The sequence below is a fragment of the Cetorhinus maximus genome, chromosome 10 (genome assembly GCF_964194155.1).
Source record: "Cetorhinus maximus chromosome 10, sCetMax3.hap1.1, whole genome shotgun sequence".
NCBI lineage: Eukaryota > Metazoa > Chordata > Chondrichthyes > Lamniformes > Cetorhinidae > Cetorhinus > Cetorhinus maximus.
In genome coordinates, this window is record NC_135888.1 from 61,925,414 (window position 1) to 61,942,783 (window position 17,370).

At 49.1% G+C, this 17,370-nt stretch overlaps 1 protein-coding gene across 1 annotated transcript in view; it reads left to right on the forward strand.

Annotated features, from left to right (window-relative positions):
- Nucleotides 1-17,370, forward strand: part of LOC144685329 (uncharacterized) — a 74,560-nt gene that overhangs the window by 15,526 nt on the left and 41,664 nt on the right. Inside the window, exon 5 of the mRNA XM_078549738.1 lies at nucleotides 194-377. Coding sequence (XP_078405864.1) covers nucleotides 194-377 — 184 coding nt within the window. The remainder of the gene's footprint in view (nucleotides 1-193; nucleotides 378-17,370) is intronic.

Genomic DNA, 17,370 nt, shown 5'->3' on the forward strand with positions numbered 1-17,370 from the left:
CAGCACCCATTTCCCAAGAATGATTTAAACAGCTGGAGGAAGAAGGAGACAGATTGAGGCGAGAATTTCCATCCGATTATGAATATGCTAAAAAAGATGATGTTATATTGACTGACGTTACAATGTTGTCATGTTTGTCCACATAGACATTTGCATTCAACTTTAACAAGCTCTCACTCTCAACCCAATACAGGCTGATGACTGGTTCCTTCGATAAAAGTGTGAAGGTCTGGTCACAGGATGGACAGCTGATAATGAAGCTCCCTTACTTTGCCAGGTTTATAAGTAGCCTCTGCTTTGTGCCCTGTGTGAACTCTGTCTGGATCTGCAGTGGCGTTCTGTCTCCGTCTATCTTTGATCCAAGCTCTGGAGAAATTGTGAGTGCATCCATCCCTCCCCCCATTTGAAAGAATTCAGCGACTTGCTGAGAATTTCCTACTAATGGAACTACCATTGTTGATTTTATTTACCTTCTATCCCCCATTCCGCCTCCTTCACTATAGGAGCAGACTCTTGCTGGATTATCAGGAACCATCCAATTTTCTCTCAATGGCCCTAGGCTATTCAACTGTGGCAGCATCACAGCCAAGCCTCATATGTCCTTCCTCTAATATCCACATTCAGGAAGAAAGAAAAAGCTTGCATTACTATAGCACTTTGCCATATTCTTACAGCATCCGAAAAAGTCTGATAGTCAATTTGACGTAGTTTTATGTAGTAAACCGCAGCAGGCAATTTGGACAGAGCAAGGCCACAGAACCCACAATCTGTTTTCAGTGATGTGGATAAATATTGACTCAGACACAAGGGAGAACTTCCCATGCTCCTCTTTGGAATAATGCCACGGGATCTTTTACAGGAAGTCTGGGACTCAGTTTAACCTCTCATCCAAAAGGCGACACCTCCAACAGTGTTGTATTCCCTCAGTAGAGGCAGCCTAGATCTGGAATGGAATTTGAACCAAAATCCACGCAGTTGAAATGACATTTCAATGGGGCTGTCAGCCCTCCAGGATTAACCAAGAATTTAAGATTAACCTCATGGGGACAATTAGGGAGAAAAGCCATAGGGAACATTAAAAAAAAATCAGATTTTTCATTTTCGGTGAACTCTTTAGTTCATTAGTTATAATAAGATCAGAAATGTGGCGTTGAGGAGGCTGTTCCACTGATAGTCAAGAATCAGTCAATCAGATAATGAGTCGCTTTCCAATTGGTATGGGAACAGTTAGCTGAGGGGTGCCTAGAGGACGAGTCACCAATTGCAGGAGTGTGGGATTTGAGCAGGGACAGGAGATTCATGAAATCTCCAAGAATACATGCAGCCAGATTTGAAACCCTACATTTCAAGGAGGCTAGTAATAAGCCCAGGGAGGTTGAAGTTTGAGCCCAATTGCCCCACAGCCAGCCTAATGGCACAACCTGGAGTCCACTAGCCTTATGGCTTAGTACCATCCTAAGCAGTGCCCTTATCTATTGGGTCTGTAAGGGAAGTCTTCCACTGTTCACAGCTCTCCTGTGACAATTATTAGCAACTTTGAGGTAAAGCGATTATAACGCTTGAATGTGTGGGCTACTCTTTTTTTTCATGGGATATGGGTGTCACTGGCTAGGCCAGCTATTGTTGCCCATCCCTAATTGCCCTTGAGAAGGTGATGGTGAGCTGCCTTCTTGAACCACTGCAGTCCATGTGGTGTAGGTACACCCACAGTGCTGTTAGGGATGGAGTTCCAGAATTTTGATCCAGTGACAGTGAAGGAACAGCGATATATTTCCAAGTCAGGATGGTGTGTGTTTTGGAGGGGGAACTTGCCATGGTGTTCCCATGCATCTGTTGCCCTTGTCCTTCTAGGTGGTAGAGGTCACAGCTTTGGAAAGTGCTGTTGAAGGAGCTTTGGCAAGTTGCTACATTGCGTCTTGTAGATTGTGCAGACTGCTGCCACTGTGCGTCGGTGGCAGAGGGATTGAATGTTGAATGTGAGGATAGGCTGCTGATCAAGCAGGATGCTTTGCTCTGGATGGTGTTGAGATTCTTGAGTGTTATAGGAGCTGCATTCCATCCAGGCAAGTGGGGAGTATTCCATCACACTCCTGACCTATCCCTTGTAGATGGTTGCCAGGCTTTGAGGGTCAGAAGGTGAGTTATTCACCACAGGATTCCTAGCCTCTGACCTGCTCTTGTAATTTTAAATAGGCTAGAAAATGCAGAAATGAAATCCAGCTTCCAGCTTAGAAGGTAGTGCAGAACAGTTGATAGTGAATCAGCCTCCTGTCTTTATATGCTGCCCAATTTCTTTTTGCCATTGAAGTCAACAAAGAACATTCCTCTAAGGAGAACAGTCGTGGTCTTTGTGCATAACTGGAGTCCCTCACCCTTCTGACAGTTTTACTTTCAATAAATCCACTCTGCAGCCTATCCAAAGATTATTATCCATCCTAAAGCGTGCTGCTCCAAATTGGACACAACACCAAGAAGAGAAAGGATAAAGGAGGCGGTGCTCTGGTCAAGCACCCACAGGATTGGAGGTTTCTCCTTTACTCCTTGTGATTTCCTAACTCCAATAAATCCATGATCACAGTTGTGGTGCCATTGGGAACCTTGGGGAAGAGGCTAATTAGAAAGGGAAAGCTGGGATTTTTTTCAAGCTTCTCTCGCCTGCCACCTGGTGGTAGACATTGAATTTAGCACATTTGCTCCCTTCTGAGATCTTAGATATCAGGTACAGTTTCCTCTACCTGTCATGTAGCCTAGTAAGTAAAATATCGTGCCCTTAAGTCTCACAACCCACCTTTCATTGACTGATTTGATAGCATCCTCACCAGTGGATCAAATGATTCTGCTCCAGGATTTGGAAAAATCATTTAGGCAGATACCCTTGAGGGAACGGCGTACTGTCAGAGACACTGTCCGCTAAATGAAAGATTAAACCAAGGCCCCATCTTCCTCTTCAAGTAGACATAAAAGATCTCATGTCATTATTCAAAGGACAGAGGAATTCTCCCCAGCCTCTTGGTCAATGATCATCCCTCAACCCATATCTAAAACATATTATCGGCTCTTCGTGGCATCTGACTGTGCGCAAAAATGACTGATAACAATGTTGTTTGCGCTTCATCGCAAAGTGCTTTTTGACGCTGAGAGATGGCATAGATGGTATATAAGGAAATAATAGAGAGGGCTGAAACAAAAACAAAAATACCTGGAAAAACTCAGTAGGTCTGACAGCATCTGCGGAGAGGAATACAGTTAACGTTTCGAGTCCGTACGACTCTTCAACAGAACTAAGGAAAAATAGAAAAGAGTGAAATATAAACTGGTTTAAGGTGGGGTTGGACAGGTAGAGCTGGATAGATGGCCAGTGAGAGGTGGAGATAGCCAAAAGATGTCATAGACAAAAGGGCAAAGAGGTGTTGACGGTGGTGATATTAGCTAAGAAATGTGCTAATGGGGACATTAAGGGTAGAAAGCAGGACAAGCAAGGTACAGATAGCCCTAGTGGGGGCGGGGTGGGGGGAATGGATCGAAATAAGCTAAAAGGTAGAGATAAAACAATGGATGGAAATACATATAAAAATAATGGAAATAGCTGGGAAAAGAAAAATATATATAAATTATTGGAAAAAGGGGGATCAGAAAGAGGGTGGGGATGGAGGGGAGAGTTCATGATCTAAAGTTGTTGAACTCATTATTCAGTCCAGAAGGCTATAAAGTGCCTAGTCGGAAGATGAGGTGCTGTTCCTCCAGTTTGCGCTGAGCTTCACTGGAACAATGCAGCAGGCCAAGGACGGACATGTGGGCATGAGAGCAAGGTGGAGTGTTGAAACGGCAAGCGACAGGGAGGTCTGGGTCATGCTTGCAGACAGACTGAAGGTGTTCCGCAAAGCGGTCACCCAGTCTGCGTTTGGTCTCTCCAATGTAGAGGAAACCGCATTGGGAGCTGCAAATGCAGTAGACTAAATTGAGGGAAGTGCAAGTGAAATGCTGCTTCACTTGAAAGGAGTGTTTGGGCCCTTGGACGGTGAGGAGGGGGGAAGTAAAGGGGCAGGTGTTGCACCTTCTGCGGTTACATGGGAAGGTGCCGTGGGAGGGGGTTGAGGAGTAGGGGGTGATGGAGGAGTGGACCAGGGTGTCCCGGAGGGAACAACCCCTGCGGAATGCCGCCAGGGGGTTGAAGGGAAGATGTGTTTGGTGGTGGCATCATGCTGGAGTTGGCGGAAATGGCAGAGGATGATCCTTTGAATGCGGAGGCTGGTGGGGTGATAAGTGAGGACAAGGGGGACCCTAGAGAGGGCTGATGAGTTTAGTGCAGTCAACGTGTATATGGACTTTCAAAAAGTATTTGACAAACCATACCGCATAATAGACTTGAAGCCCATAAGATTAAAGGAATAGTGTAAGTATGGATACAAAACTTCCTAAGGGATGGAAAACAGAGAACAATGATAAACGGCTGTTTCTCAGTCTGGAGGAGAGTATGCAGTGGTGTTCCCCACGGGGTTGGTGTTAGGGCCACTGTTCTTTTTGATATATATTGATTATCTGGTCTTTGGTTTACAAGGCATAATTTCAAAGTTTGCAGATGACACAAAAAGTAGTAAACAATGTGAAGAGTAGTAACAGACTTACATGTGAACATACGAATTAGGAGCAGGAGTAGGCCACTTGGCCCCTCGAGCCTGCTCCGTCATTCAGTAACATCATGGTTGATCTGGAGGACATAGACAGACTGGTGAAATGGGCACACATGGGAGACGAGGTTTAACATAGAGAAACGCAAAGTGATACTTTTTGGTAGGAAGAATGATGAGAGGCAACTAAATGATACAATTTTAATGACAAAGGAGATAGAAATTAAGTTAAAGAAGAAAAAGCGTGCTTACGACAGGTGTCAAGTCGCAAATACAATTGAGAACCAAGCTGAATACAGAAGGTTCAGAAGGGATGTAAAGAAGCAAATGCAAGTAGCAATGAGGGATTATGAAAAAAGACTGGTAGCTAACATAAAAGGAAATCTCAAAGTATTCTATAAGCACATCAATAGTAAAAGGCTGGTAAAAGGAGGAGTAATGCCGACTAGGGACCAAAAAGGGGATTTACACATAGAGGCAAGAGGCATGGCTGAGGTGTTAAATGAATACTTTACATCTGTCTTAAACTATGAGGCAGATGCTGCCCAGGCCATGGTGACAGAGGAGGAAACTCAGTCACTAGAAGGGTTTAAAATTGATAAGCAGGTTGTATTGGATAAACTGTCGGTACTTAAAGTTGATAAGGCACTGGGACCGAATGAGACACATCCAAGAATTTTGAAGGAAGTGAGAGTGGAAATTGCAGAGGTACTGGCAATAATCTTTCAATGTTCCCTGGATTCGGGGGAGGTGCCGGGGACTGGAGAATTGCAAACATTATGCCCTTGTTCAAAAAAGGTTGTAAAGATCTGCCTTGCAATTATAGACCAATCAGTTTAACTTCGGTGGTGGGGAAACTTCTAGAAAAAATTATTCAGGATAGAATTAATAGTCACATAGAAAAATGTGGATTGATTCGGAAGAGTTAACATGGATTTGTTAAAGGAAAATTGTGTTTAACTAATTTGCTAGATATTTTTCAAGAGGTAACAGAGATGGTTGATGAGGGCAAGGCCATTCATGTGGTATATATGGACATCCAAAAGGCGTTCGATACAGTGCCACACAATAGACTTATGAGGAAAGTTATACATCATGGAATAAAAGGGGCAGTAACAACATGGATACAAAATTGGTTGAGGGATAGGAAACAGGGAGTAATGGTTAATGGTTATTTTTCGGGCTGGAAGAAAGTTTGCTGTGGAGTTCCCCGGTGGTTGGTATTGGGACCCTTGCTTTTCCTGATATATGTAAATGATCTAGATCTTGGCGTGCAGGGGACAATTTCAAAGTTTGTGGATGACACAAAACTTGGGAGAATTGAAACTGTGAGGAGGACAGTGTAGAACTTCAAAAGAACATTGACATATTGGTGGAGTGGGCAGATAGGTGGCAGATGAAGTTCAATGCAGAGAAGTGTGAGGTGATACACTTTGGTACAAAGAACATGGAGACACAGTATAAAATAAAGGATACTATTCTAAAGGGTGTGCAGGAACAGAGAGACCTGCGTGTATATGTACATAAGTCATTAAAGGTGGCAGGACAGGTAGAGAGAGAGCTGTTACTAAAGCATACAGTATTCTAGGCTTCATTAATGGGGTCTTAGAGTACAAGAGAAGGGAGGTTATGATGAACTTATATAAGACACTGGTTAGACCTCAGCTGGAGTATTGTGTACAGCCCTGGGTGCCATACTATAGGAAGGATGTGAACGCATTGGAGAGAGTGTAGAAGAGATTTACGAGAATGGTTCCAGGGATATCAAACTTCAGTTATGAGGAAAGATTGGAGAAGTTGGATCTGCTTTCCTTGGAGAGAAGGCTAAGAGGAGACTTGATAGAAGTTTTCAAAATATTGAAGGGCCGGGACAGAGTAGATGGGGAGAAACTGTTCCCACTTATAAATGGATCGGAACCAGAGGGCACAGTTTGAAAGTATTTTGCGAAGGAAGCAAATGCGAGATGAGGAAAAATCTTTTTCACATAGCGAGTAGTTAGGGTTTGGAATGCACTGTCTGGAATTGTAGTGGAGGCGGGTTCAATTGAGGCATTCAAGACGGTGTTAGATAATTATTTAAATAGAAACAATGTACAGGGGTACGGGCAAAAGGCAGGAGGTTGGCACTAAATTAAAATGCTCAGAGAGCCGGTGCAGGCACAGTGGGCCGAATGGCCTCCTTCTACACCGTAACAACTCTGTGATTCTGTTGGTGCAGCAGGCTGTTTATGAACACAACTCTTCAAAGATGGCAGAACGTGTTGAGAAGGATGTTTAAAAAAGCATATGGGATCCTTGACTTCACTAATAGAGGCATAGCATACAGAGTCAAGGCAATTATGCTAAACATTTATAAAACACATGTTAGACCTCAGCAGGAACATTGTGTTCAATTCTGAGCACCACATTTTAGGAAGGATGTCAAGGCCTTTGAAAGGGTGCAGAAGAGATTTCCTGGAATGGTACCAGGGATGAAGGACTTTAGTCACAATGAGAGACTGAAAGAGTTGGTGTTGTTCTCCTTAAACCAGAGAAGATTAAGAGAAATTCTGATAGATGTGTCCAAAATCCTGAATGGTTTTGATAGGGTAAATCATTCCAATGACTGATGAAGCAGTGAGCAGAGGGCACGTGTGATTGGCAAATGAACCAGAGGTGATACAACAAAACTTTTTTCAACAGCAAGTTGTTGTGGTCAGGAATCTACTGTCTGAAAGGGTGACAGATCAAAGCAGATTCAATTGTAATTTTGAAAAGTGATTTTGATAAATACGTAAAGGGAGAACATTTGCAAGGCTATGGAGAAAGAGTGAGAGTGGGATTAGTTAGAAAGCTCTGCCAAGGAGCCAACACAGGCACCATCCCATTATTCTAGATAACTTCACATCTTCTTTTCTTATCTCCCTCCAAATGGATTACATACAGAATTAAGCTCCCTCGACACAGTCCCATCAAACACTTACAAAGCAGGTACAGAACAGGTAGTTACAAACTGAAGATCCTTCTACACTACCCCAACAAGCCCTCCCAGGGCAGGTACATCATACACTAAATTCAAAGTGAAGCTCCCTCTATCAAACTCTCCCAGATCAAGAATAGCATATTTGAACAATATGATTTGGGTGTTATAATACAGAAAGCCAGTTGGTGAAGGAAGATTTTTTTTTGCAAAAATATACTTTATTCATAAAATATCTTCAATCACATTCCAAACCGTTTCAAAAACACCATTACAAGGGTACAATCCAGGTTAAACTTTTACAAAATGTATCACCAGGTGCATCAGTACAAACAATATTACAATCATTTACAGCCTTTCATTGTGAGCTGTACAGCCCGAGGGGCTCTAAACAGTTCCCAGTCTCTCGGTGCGCTGTGGCAGAAAGGTCTTAGACAGCGACCCTTCCCCATTGCGCCTTTGCGGCAGCTGCCCCAAGCTTTAGTGCGTCCCTCAGCACGTAGTCCTGGACTTTGGATTGTGCCAGTCCACAACAATCGGTCGGGGACAACTCTTTGCGCTGGAAGACCAACAAGTTTCGGGCAGACCAAAGCACGTCTTTCACCGAGTTGATGATCCTCCAGCTGCAGTTGATGTTTGTCTCGGTGTGTGTCCCTGGGAACAGCCCGTAGAGCACAGAGTCCTGTGTCACAGAACTGCTCGGGATGAACCTCGACAGCAACCACTGCATCTCTCTCCAGACCTTCTTTGCAAAGGCACAATCCACAAGGAGGTGAACAACGGTCTCTTCCCCACCACAGCCACCTCGAGGGCAACGTGCAGAGGGGGTGAGCCTCCTGGCGTGTAGGAAGGATCTGACGGGGAGGGCCTTTCTCACCACCAGCCAAGCTACGTCTTGGTGCTTGTTGGAAAGTTCTGGCGATGAGGCATTCTGCCAAATGACTTTGACAGTCTGCTCGGGGAACCATCCCACAGGGTCCACCCTCTCCTTTTCCCTCAGGGCCTCTAGGACGTTACGTGCTGACCACTGCCTGATGGACTTGTGGTCAAAGGTGTTTTTCTGCATAAATTTTTCCACCAGGGACAGGTGGTACGGCACGGTCCAACTACTTGGAGCGTTCCGCGGCAGCGTGGCCAGACCCATCCTTCGCAACACCGGGGACAGGTAGAACCTCAGCACGTAGTGACACTTGGTGTTTGCGTACTAAGGGTCTACGCACCGCTTGATGCAGCCACACACAAAGGTGGCCATCAGTATGAGGGCGACGTTGGGCACGTTTTTTCCCCCTTTATCTAGAGGCTTGTACATCGCGTCCCTGCGGACACGATCCATTTTCGACCTCCAGATAAAGCGGAAGATGGTTCGAGTGATCGCCGTCGCGCAGGAGTCTGGAATGGGCCAGACCTGCGCCACGTACAGCAACAGCGAGAGTACCTCACACCTGATGACCAGGTTCTTACCCGCAATGGAGAGGGAGCGTCGCTCCCACATGCCCAGTTTCCTTTTCACCATAGCCACTCGCTCCTTCCAGTTTCTAACGCATGCCCCGGTCCCTCCGAACCATATCCCCAGCACCTTCAGGCCGTCAGCCCTGACAGTGAAGGGGACAAAGGATCGGTCAGCCCAGTTCCCAAAGAACATGGCCTCGCTCTTCCCACGATTTACCTTGGCTCCCGAGGCCAGTTCGAACTGGTCGCAGATGTGCATCAGTCTGCGCACCGACAGCGGATCCGAGCAGAAGACGGCGACGTCGTCCATGTACAGGGAGGCTTTTACCTGAGTGCCTCCACTGCCTGGGATCGTCACTCCTCTTATGCCCGGATCCTTCCTGATGGACTCGGCAAAGGGTTCTATGCAACACACGAAAAGGACAGGCGAGAGAGGACAGCCCTGCCTGACTCCAGATTTAATCGGAAAGCTATCTGTTTCCCACCCATTGATTGAGACTGCGCTACTGATGTTAGTGTAGAGCAGTTGGATCCAATTTCGAATTCCCTCCCCAAACCCCATTTTGGAGAGCACATCCCCCATGTAGGTGTGCGATATTCTGTCAAAGGCCTTCTCCTGATCCAAGCTGATGAGGCAGGTATCCACACCCCTGTCCTGTACATAGGCAATCGTATCCCTGAGCAGCGCCAGGCTGTCAGAGATCTTCCTGCCTGGCACAGAGCAGGTCTGGTCAGGGTGAATCACCAATTCCAGAGCGGATTTGACCCGGTTGGCGATGACCTTGGACAGAATCTTATAGTCCACATTCAACAGTGAAATGGGTCGCCAATTTCTAATTTCCTCCCTTTCCCCCTTGTGCTTGTAGATGAGGGTGATGATGCCTTTCCTCATGGATTCTGACATACTACCGGCCAGGAGCATACTCTCGTACACTCCTAGCAGGTCTGGGCCGATCAAGTCCCACAGAGCCGAATACAACTCCGCCGGCAAGCCGTCGCTTCCGGGGGTTTTACTCTTCTCGAAGGACTCGAGGGCCTTAGTCAGTTCATCAGGAGTTAGCGGTTTGTCCAGGCTCTCCCGCGTACTGTGGTCTAAGACCTCCGTGATAGAGGACAGGAAGGACTGGGAGGCCGTGCTGTCCGTGGGCTTCACGTCATACAATCCGGCATAAAAGGATTTGCTGATCCTCAGAATGTCGGACCGTGATGACTTTACTGAGCCGTCTTCTTCCTTCAGGCTGCTGATCACAGAGCGCTCTCTGTGTACCTTTTGGAAGAAGAAACGTGAGCACGTCTCATCCTGCTCCACGGAGCGGACTCTGGAACGGAAGATGATCTTGGAGGCCTCCGAGGCAAAGTGCGAGGCTTGCTGGCCCTTCACCTCTTGGAGCTCCTCCTTGACATTGACCCCCATCGACTGCAGCCGGAGCAGATTCTGCATCTTTTTCTGGAGTCGGGACATTTCCCTCTGTTCCTTTCTAGCTTTCTGGGTGCCTTTGAGGATGAAAAACCTCTTGATGCTTCCCTTGATCGCTTCCCACCAGTGTGTCAGGGACTCAAAGAGGGGTTTCACGGTTCTCCAACCTTTGTAATCCCTCTTGAGCTCCTCAATGTTCTCTGGGGTCAGCAGTTGCACATTTAGCTTCCATGCCCCCCTGCCCACCCTCAGTGCCTTCTCCAAGTGGCAGTCCGCCAGTAGGAGGCAGTGGTCAGAGAAGAACACCGGCTTGACCTCGGTGGATCTGACTGTGAATGCACGGGACACAAACAGGAAGTCTATCCTGGAACGAATGGACCCGTCTGGCCGCGACCAGGTGTATCTACGCTGCGCTCCGTCTGCAGGGTTGCTGAAGACGTCGTGCAGCTTGGCATCCTTAACTGTTTCCATCAGGGATCTGGACGTAGTGTCCAATCTGCTGCCGGCCCTGCCGGATCGTCCAGCCGCATCGATGATGCAGTTGAAGTCCCCGCCCAGAATGACCGGCCTGGAGGTCGCCAGCAGCAGTGGGAGCTGCTGAAAAACCTCCAGCCGCTCAGTCCCTTGTGCCGGGCCATACACGTTAATTAACCGGAGTGGAGCGTTCTTGTACATTACGTCTGCTACGAGGAGTCGCCCGCCCACCACCTCCTTGACCTCGGAGACGGTGAAGTTGCCTCCCCGCAGCAGAATACCCAGGCCGGAGGAACGAGAGTCGTTTCCGCCCGACCAGATCGATGGCCCATGGGACCACCATCGTGACCATTGCCTGTAGGAGCTGAGGTGCGGTATCGCACACTCCTGCAGAAACAACAGGTCAGCTTTGACCTTGGCTAGGTAGTCCAAGGTCGCAACACATCGCGTAGTAGATTTAATGCTACGCACATTTATGGATACAATCTTTAAACCCATTTTAAAGCATTTATTCTCCTACCAAACCCACTGTCTCTGAGAGTCCCAGACCTTTAGTCTGCTCCTTCATACCCGTAGTGAGCTCAAATTCCTTCACTTTGGATGGGCTGAGGTAGATCTCCTTGGCCGTGTTCTGCTCCGGTGGCATCTGGAGGTTCACGTAGAGAGTGGGTTTTGAGATGACCTTTGCTGGAGAAGCTTCTCCAAAACTCACCCCCTCTGGGGTGTTGCTGTTCCCGGCTTCCTGGAGCTGGGGTGCGATGATTGCCTCACTGCTCCCAGATTCCAGGGGCTGTGGTGCACTGGCCTCCTCAGGTTGCAGGCAAAGTTGGGGTGCGCTGGTCTCCTTGTTGTCTCCAATTTTCTGGAGCTCAGGTGTCTCGTCCTCCAACGCCCTGGAGCTTTGCCGCCTCTTCTGTCGGTGCCACCCTGGCACTTCATCATCCGAAGAGCTGCTGCCCTTGTCATCCGTGTCGGATGGGAGACGCCTCTTGCCGCTTCTCTGGGAAACGCCTTTGCTTCTTCTTCGCTCCCTCTTACTTTTCTTGTTCTTCACCGTCCGCCACTCCCCCTGCTGCTTTTCCACTGCTGCCTCCTCCTCCATTGATTCGCTGTCCTGAGGACTGGGAGGTACAGGGGGTAGTGCTGCTGATTGGCTCTCTGTTGCCTCGATCTCTTTCTCCACCTTGTCTCTCTCTGTGTCCTCCTTTGTCCCGTTGAGCTCCCTGGGGGCCTTGGTGGTTGGAGTGACACGAAACATTTCTTCTGCTTCCCCCTGGTCGGCTTTGGCTGCCTGTGCGTAAGTACGGCAGCGTTTGGGGCAGGTCCTGTAGAGGTGACCTGCCTCGCCACACAGGTTGCAGCACTTGGCCTGTTTGCAGTCTTTTGTCTGGTGCCCTTCCTGTTTGCAGATCTTGCAGAGGGAGGCGCTGCAGTTGGCCGCCACATGACCAGCCTTGCCGCATGAGCGACAATGCTTGGGTTGCCCAGCGTAGACCAGGTAGCCACGGTTTCCCCCGATAGCGAAACTGGAAGGAGGGTGGAAAATGGCTCCCTTACCATCGGTCTTTAGCGTGACCTTAAACAGGCGTTTGCCTGTCCAGATCCCTAAGTCGTCTCGAATCTCGGTGCCGCTCCCCACCTTATCGAAGTACCTGGTGAGGAAGGTGACCACGTCGGCGACAGGGACGAAGGGGTTGTACACATGCACCATCACCACACTTTCCCGTTGCAACGGCAGAGAAAAGTGCTGCCTCCTGAAGGAAGATTTTTTTTTTGTAAAAATATACTTTATTCATAAAATATCTTCAATCACATTCCAAACCATTTCAAAAACAACATTACAAGGGTACAATCCAGGTTAAACTTTTACAAAATGTATCACCAGGTGCATCAGTACAAACAATATTACAATCATTTACAGCCTTTCATTTTGATCTGTACAGCCCGAGGGGCTCTAAACAGTTCCCAGTCTCTCGGTGCGCTGTGGTAGAAAGGTCTTAGACAGCGACCCTTCCCCATTGCGCCTTTGCGGCAGCTGCCCCAAGCTTTAGTGCGTCCCTCAGCACGTAGTCCTGGACTTTGGATTGTGCCAGTCCGCAACAATCGGTCGGGGACAACTCTTTGTGCTGGAAGACCAACAAGTTTCGGGCAGACCAAAGCGCGTCTTTCACCGAGTTGATGATCCTCCAGCTGCAGTCGATGTTTGTCTCGGTGTGTGTCCCTGGGAACAGCCCGTAGAGCACAGAGTCCTGTGTCACAGAACTGCTCGGGATGAACCTCGACAGCAACCACTGCATCTCTCTCCAGACTTTCTTTGCAAAGGCACAATCCACAAGGAGGTGAACAACGGTCTCTTCCCCACCACAGCCACCTCGAGGGCAACGTGCAGAGGGGGTGAGCCTCCTGGCGTGTAGGAAGGATCTGACGGGGAAGGCCTTTCTCACCACCAGCCAAGCTACGTCTTGGTGCTTGTTGGAAAGTTCTGGCGATGAGGCATTCTGCCAAATGACTTTGACAGTCTGCTCGGGGAACCATCCCACAGGGTCCACCCTCTCCTTTTCCCTCAGGGCCTCTAGGACGTTACGTGCTGACCACTGCCTGATGGACTTGTGGTCAAAGGTGTTTTTCTGCATAGATTTTTCCACCAGGGACAGGTGGTACGGCACGGTCCAACTACTTGGAGCGTTCCGCGGCAGCGTGGCCAGACCCATCCTTCGCAACACCGGGGACAGGTAGAACCTCAGCACGTAGTGACACTTGGTGTTTGCGTACTGAGGGTCTACGCACCGCTTGATGCAGCCGCACACAAAGGTGGCCATCAGTATGAGGGCGATGTTGGGCACGTTTTTTCCCCCTTTATCTAGAGGCTTGTACATCGCGTCCCTGCGGACACGATCCATTTTCGACCTCCAGATAAAGCGGAAGATGGCTCGAGTGATCGCCGTCGCGCAGGAGTCTGGAATGGGCCAGACCTGTGCCACGTACAGCAACAGCGAGAGTACCTCACACCTGATGACCAGGTTCTTACCCGCAATGGAGAGGGAGCGTCGCTCCCACATGCCCAGTTTCCTTTTCACCATAGCCACTCGCTCCTTCCAGTTTCTAACGCATGCCCCGGTCCCTCCGAACCATATCCCCAGCACCTTCAGGCCGTCAGCCCTGACAGTGAAGGGGACAAAGGATCGGTCAGCCCAGTTCCCAAAGAACAGCCTCCTGAAGGAAGATTTTTTTTTTTTTTTTGTAAAAATATACTTTATTCATAAAAAATCTTCAATCACATTCAAAACCATTTCAAAAACAACATTACAAGGGTACAATCCAGGTTAAACTTTTACAAAATGTATCACCAGGTGCATCAGTACAAACAATATTACAGTCATTTACAGCCTTTCATTTTGATCTGTACAGCCCGAGGGGCTCTAAACAGTTCCCAGTCTCTCGGTGCGCTGTGGTAGAAAGGTCTTAGACAGCGACCCTTCCCCATTGCGCCTTTGCGGCAGCTGCCCCAAGCTTTAGTGCGTCCCTCAGCACGTAGTCCTGGACTTTGGATTGTGCCAGTCCGCAACAATCGGTCGGGGACAACTCTTTGTGCTGGAAGACCAACAAGTTTCGGGCAGACCAAAGCGCCTCTTTCACCGAGTTGATGATCCTCCAGCTGCAGTTGATGTTTGTCTCGGTGTGTGTCCCTGGGAACAGCCCGTAGAGCACAGAGTCCTGTGTCACAGAACTGCTCGGGATGAACCTCGACAGCAACCACTGCATCTCTCTCCAGACTTTCTTTGCAAAGGCACAATCCACAAGGAGGTGAACAACGGTCTCTTCCCCACCACAGCCACCTCGAGGGCATCGTGCAGAGGGGGTGAGACTCCTGGCGTGTAGGAAGGATCTGACGGGGAGGGCCTTTCTCACCACCAGCCAAGCTACGTCTTGGTGCTTGTTGGAAAGTTCTGGCGATGAGGCATTCTGCCAAATGACTTTGACAGTCTGCTCGGGGAACCATCCCACAGGGTCCACCCTCTCCTTATCCCTCAGGGCCTCTAGGACGTTACGTGCTGACCACTGCCTGATGGACTTGTGGTCAAAGGTGTTTTTCTGCATAAATTTTTCCACCAGGGACAGGTGGTACGGCACGGTCCAACTACTTGGAGCGTTCCGCGGCAGCGTGGCCAGACCCATCCTTCGCAACACCGGGGACAGGTAGAACCTCAGCACGTAGTGACACTTGGTGTTTGCGTACTGAGGGTCTACGCACCGCTTGATGCAGCCACACACAAAGGTGGCCATCAGTATGAGGGCGATGTTGGGCACGTTTTTTCCCCCTTTATCTAGAGGCTTGTACATCGCGTCCCTGCAGACACGATCCATTTTCGACCTCCAGATAAAGCGGAAGATGGCTCGAGTGATCGCCATCGCGCAGGAGTGTGGAATGGGCCAGACCTGCGCCACGTACAGCAACAGCGAGAGTACCTCACACCTGATGACCAGGTTCTTACCCGCAATGGAGAGGGAGCGTCGCTCCCACATGCCCAGTTTCCTTTTCACCATAGCCACTCGCTCCTTCCAGTTTCTAACGCATGCCCCGGTCCCTCCGAACCATATCCCCAGCACCTTCAGGCCGTCAGCCCTGACAGTGAAGGGGACAAAGGATCGGTCAGCCCAGTTCCCAAAGAACATGGCCTCGCTCTTCCCACGATTTACCTTGGCTCCCGAGGCCAGTTCGAACTGGTCGCAGACGTGCATCAGTCTGCGCACCGACAGCGGATCCGAGCAGAAGACGGCGACGTCGTCCATGTACAGGGAGGCTTTTACCTGAGTGCCTCCACTGCCTGGGATCGTCACTCCTCTTATGCCCGGATCCTTCCTGATGGACTCGGCAAAGGGTTCTATGCAGCACACAAAAAGGACAGGCGAGAGAGGGCAGCCCTGCCTGACTCCAGATTTAATCGGAAAGCTATCTGTTTCCCACCCATTGATTGAGACTGCGCTACTGATGTTAGTGTAGAGCAGTTGGATCCAATTTCGAATTCCCTCCCCAAAGCCCATTTTGGAGAGCACATCCCCCATGTAGGTGTGCGATATTCTGTCAAAGGCCTTCTCCTGATCCAAGCTGATGAGGCAGGTATCCACACCCCTGTCCTGTACATAGGCAATCGTATCCCTGAGCAGCGCCAGGCTGTCAGAGATCTTCCTGCCTGGCACAGAGCAGGTCTGGTCAGGGTGAATCACCAATTCCAGAGCGGATTTGACCCGGTTGGCGATGACCTTGGACAGAATCTTATAGTCCATATTCAACAGTGAAATGGGTCGCCAATTTCTAATTTCCTCCCTTTCCCCCTTGTGCTTGTAGATGAGGGTGATGATGCCTTTCCTCATGGATTCTGACATGCTGCCGGCCAGGAGCATACTCTCGTACACTTCTAGCAGGTCTGGGACGATCAAGTCCCACAGAGCCGAATACAACTCCGCCGGCAGGCCGTCACTTCCGGGGGTTTTACTCTTCTCGAAGGACTCGAGGGCCTTAGTCAGTTCGTCAGGAGTTAGCGGTTTGTCTAGGCTCTCCCGCGTACTGTGGTCTAGGACCTCCGTGATAGAGGACAGGAAGGACTGGGAGGCCGTGCTGTCCGTGGGCTTCACGTCATACAGTCCGGCATAAAAGGATTTGCTGATCCTCAGAATGTCGGACCGTGATGACTTTACTGAGCCGTCTTCTTCCTTCAGGCTGCTGATCACAGAGCGCTCTCTGTGTACCTTTTGGAAGAAGAAACGTGAGCACGTCTCATCCTGCTCCACGGAGCGGACTCTGGAACGGAAGATGATCTTGGAGGCCTCCGAGGCAAAGTGCGAGGCTTGCTGGCCCTTCACCTCTTGGAGCTCCTCCTTGACATCGACCCCCATCGACTGCAGCCGGAGCAGATTCTGCATCTTTTCCTGGAGTCGGGACATTTCCCTCTGTTCCTTTCTAGCTTTCTGGGTGCCTTTGAGGATGAAAAACCTCTTGATGCTTCCCTTGATCACTTCCCACCAGTGTGTCAGGGACTCAAAGAGGGGTTTCACGGTTCTCCAACCTTTGTAATCCCTCTTGAGCTCCTCAATGTTCTCTGGGGTCAGCAGTTGCACATTTAGCTTCCATGCCCCCCTGCCCACCCTCAGGTCTTCCTCCAAGTGGCAGTCCGCCAGTAGGAGGCAGTGGTCAGAGAAGAACACCGGCTTGACGTCGGTGGATCTGACTGTGAATGCACGGGACACAAACAGGAAGTCTATCCTGGAACGAATGGACCCGTCTGGCCGCGACCACCTCCTGAAGGAAGATACTAGAGTCAACCTTTACTCGGTATTACATTTATTTACACAGTGAAACATAACAAGCTAACACCTCCTAAGTCAACCACATCACAGTTTCAGTTAATGTCTCTCTACATATGCTCAAGTTAAACCCCAGGCAA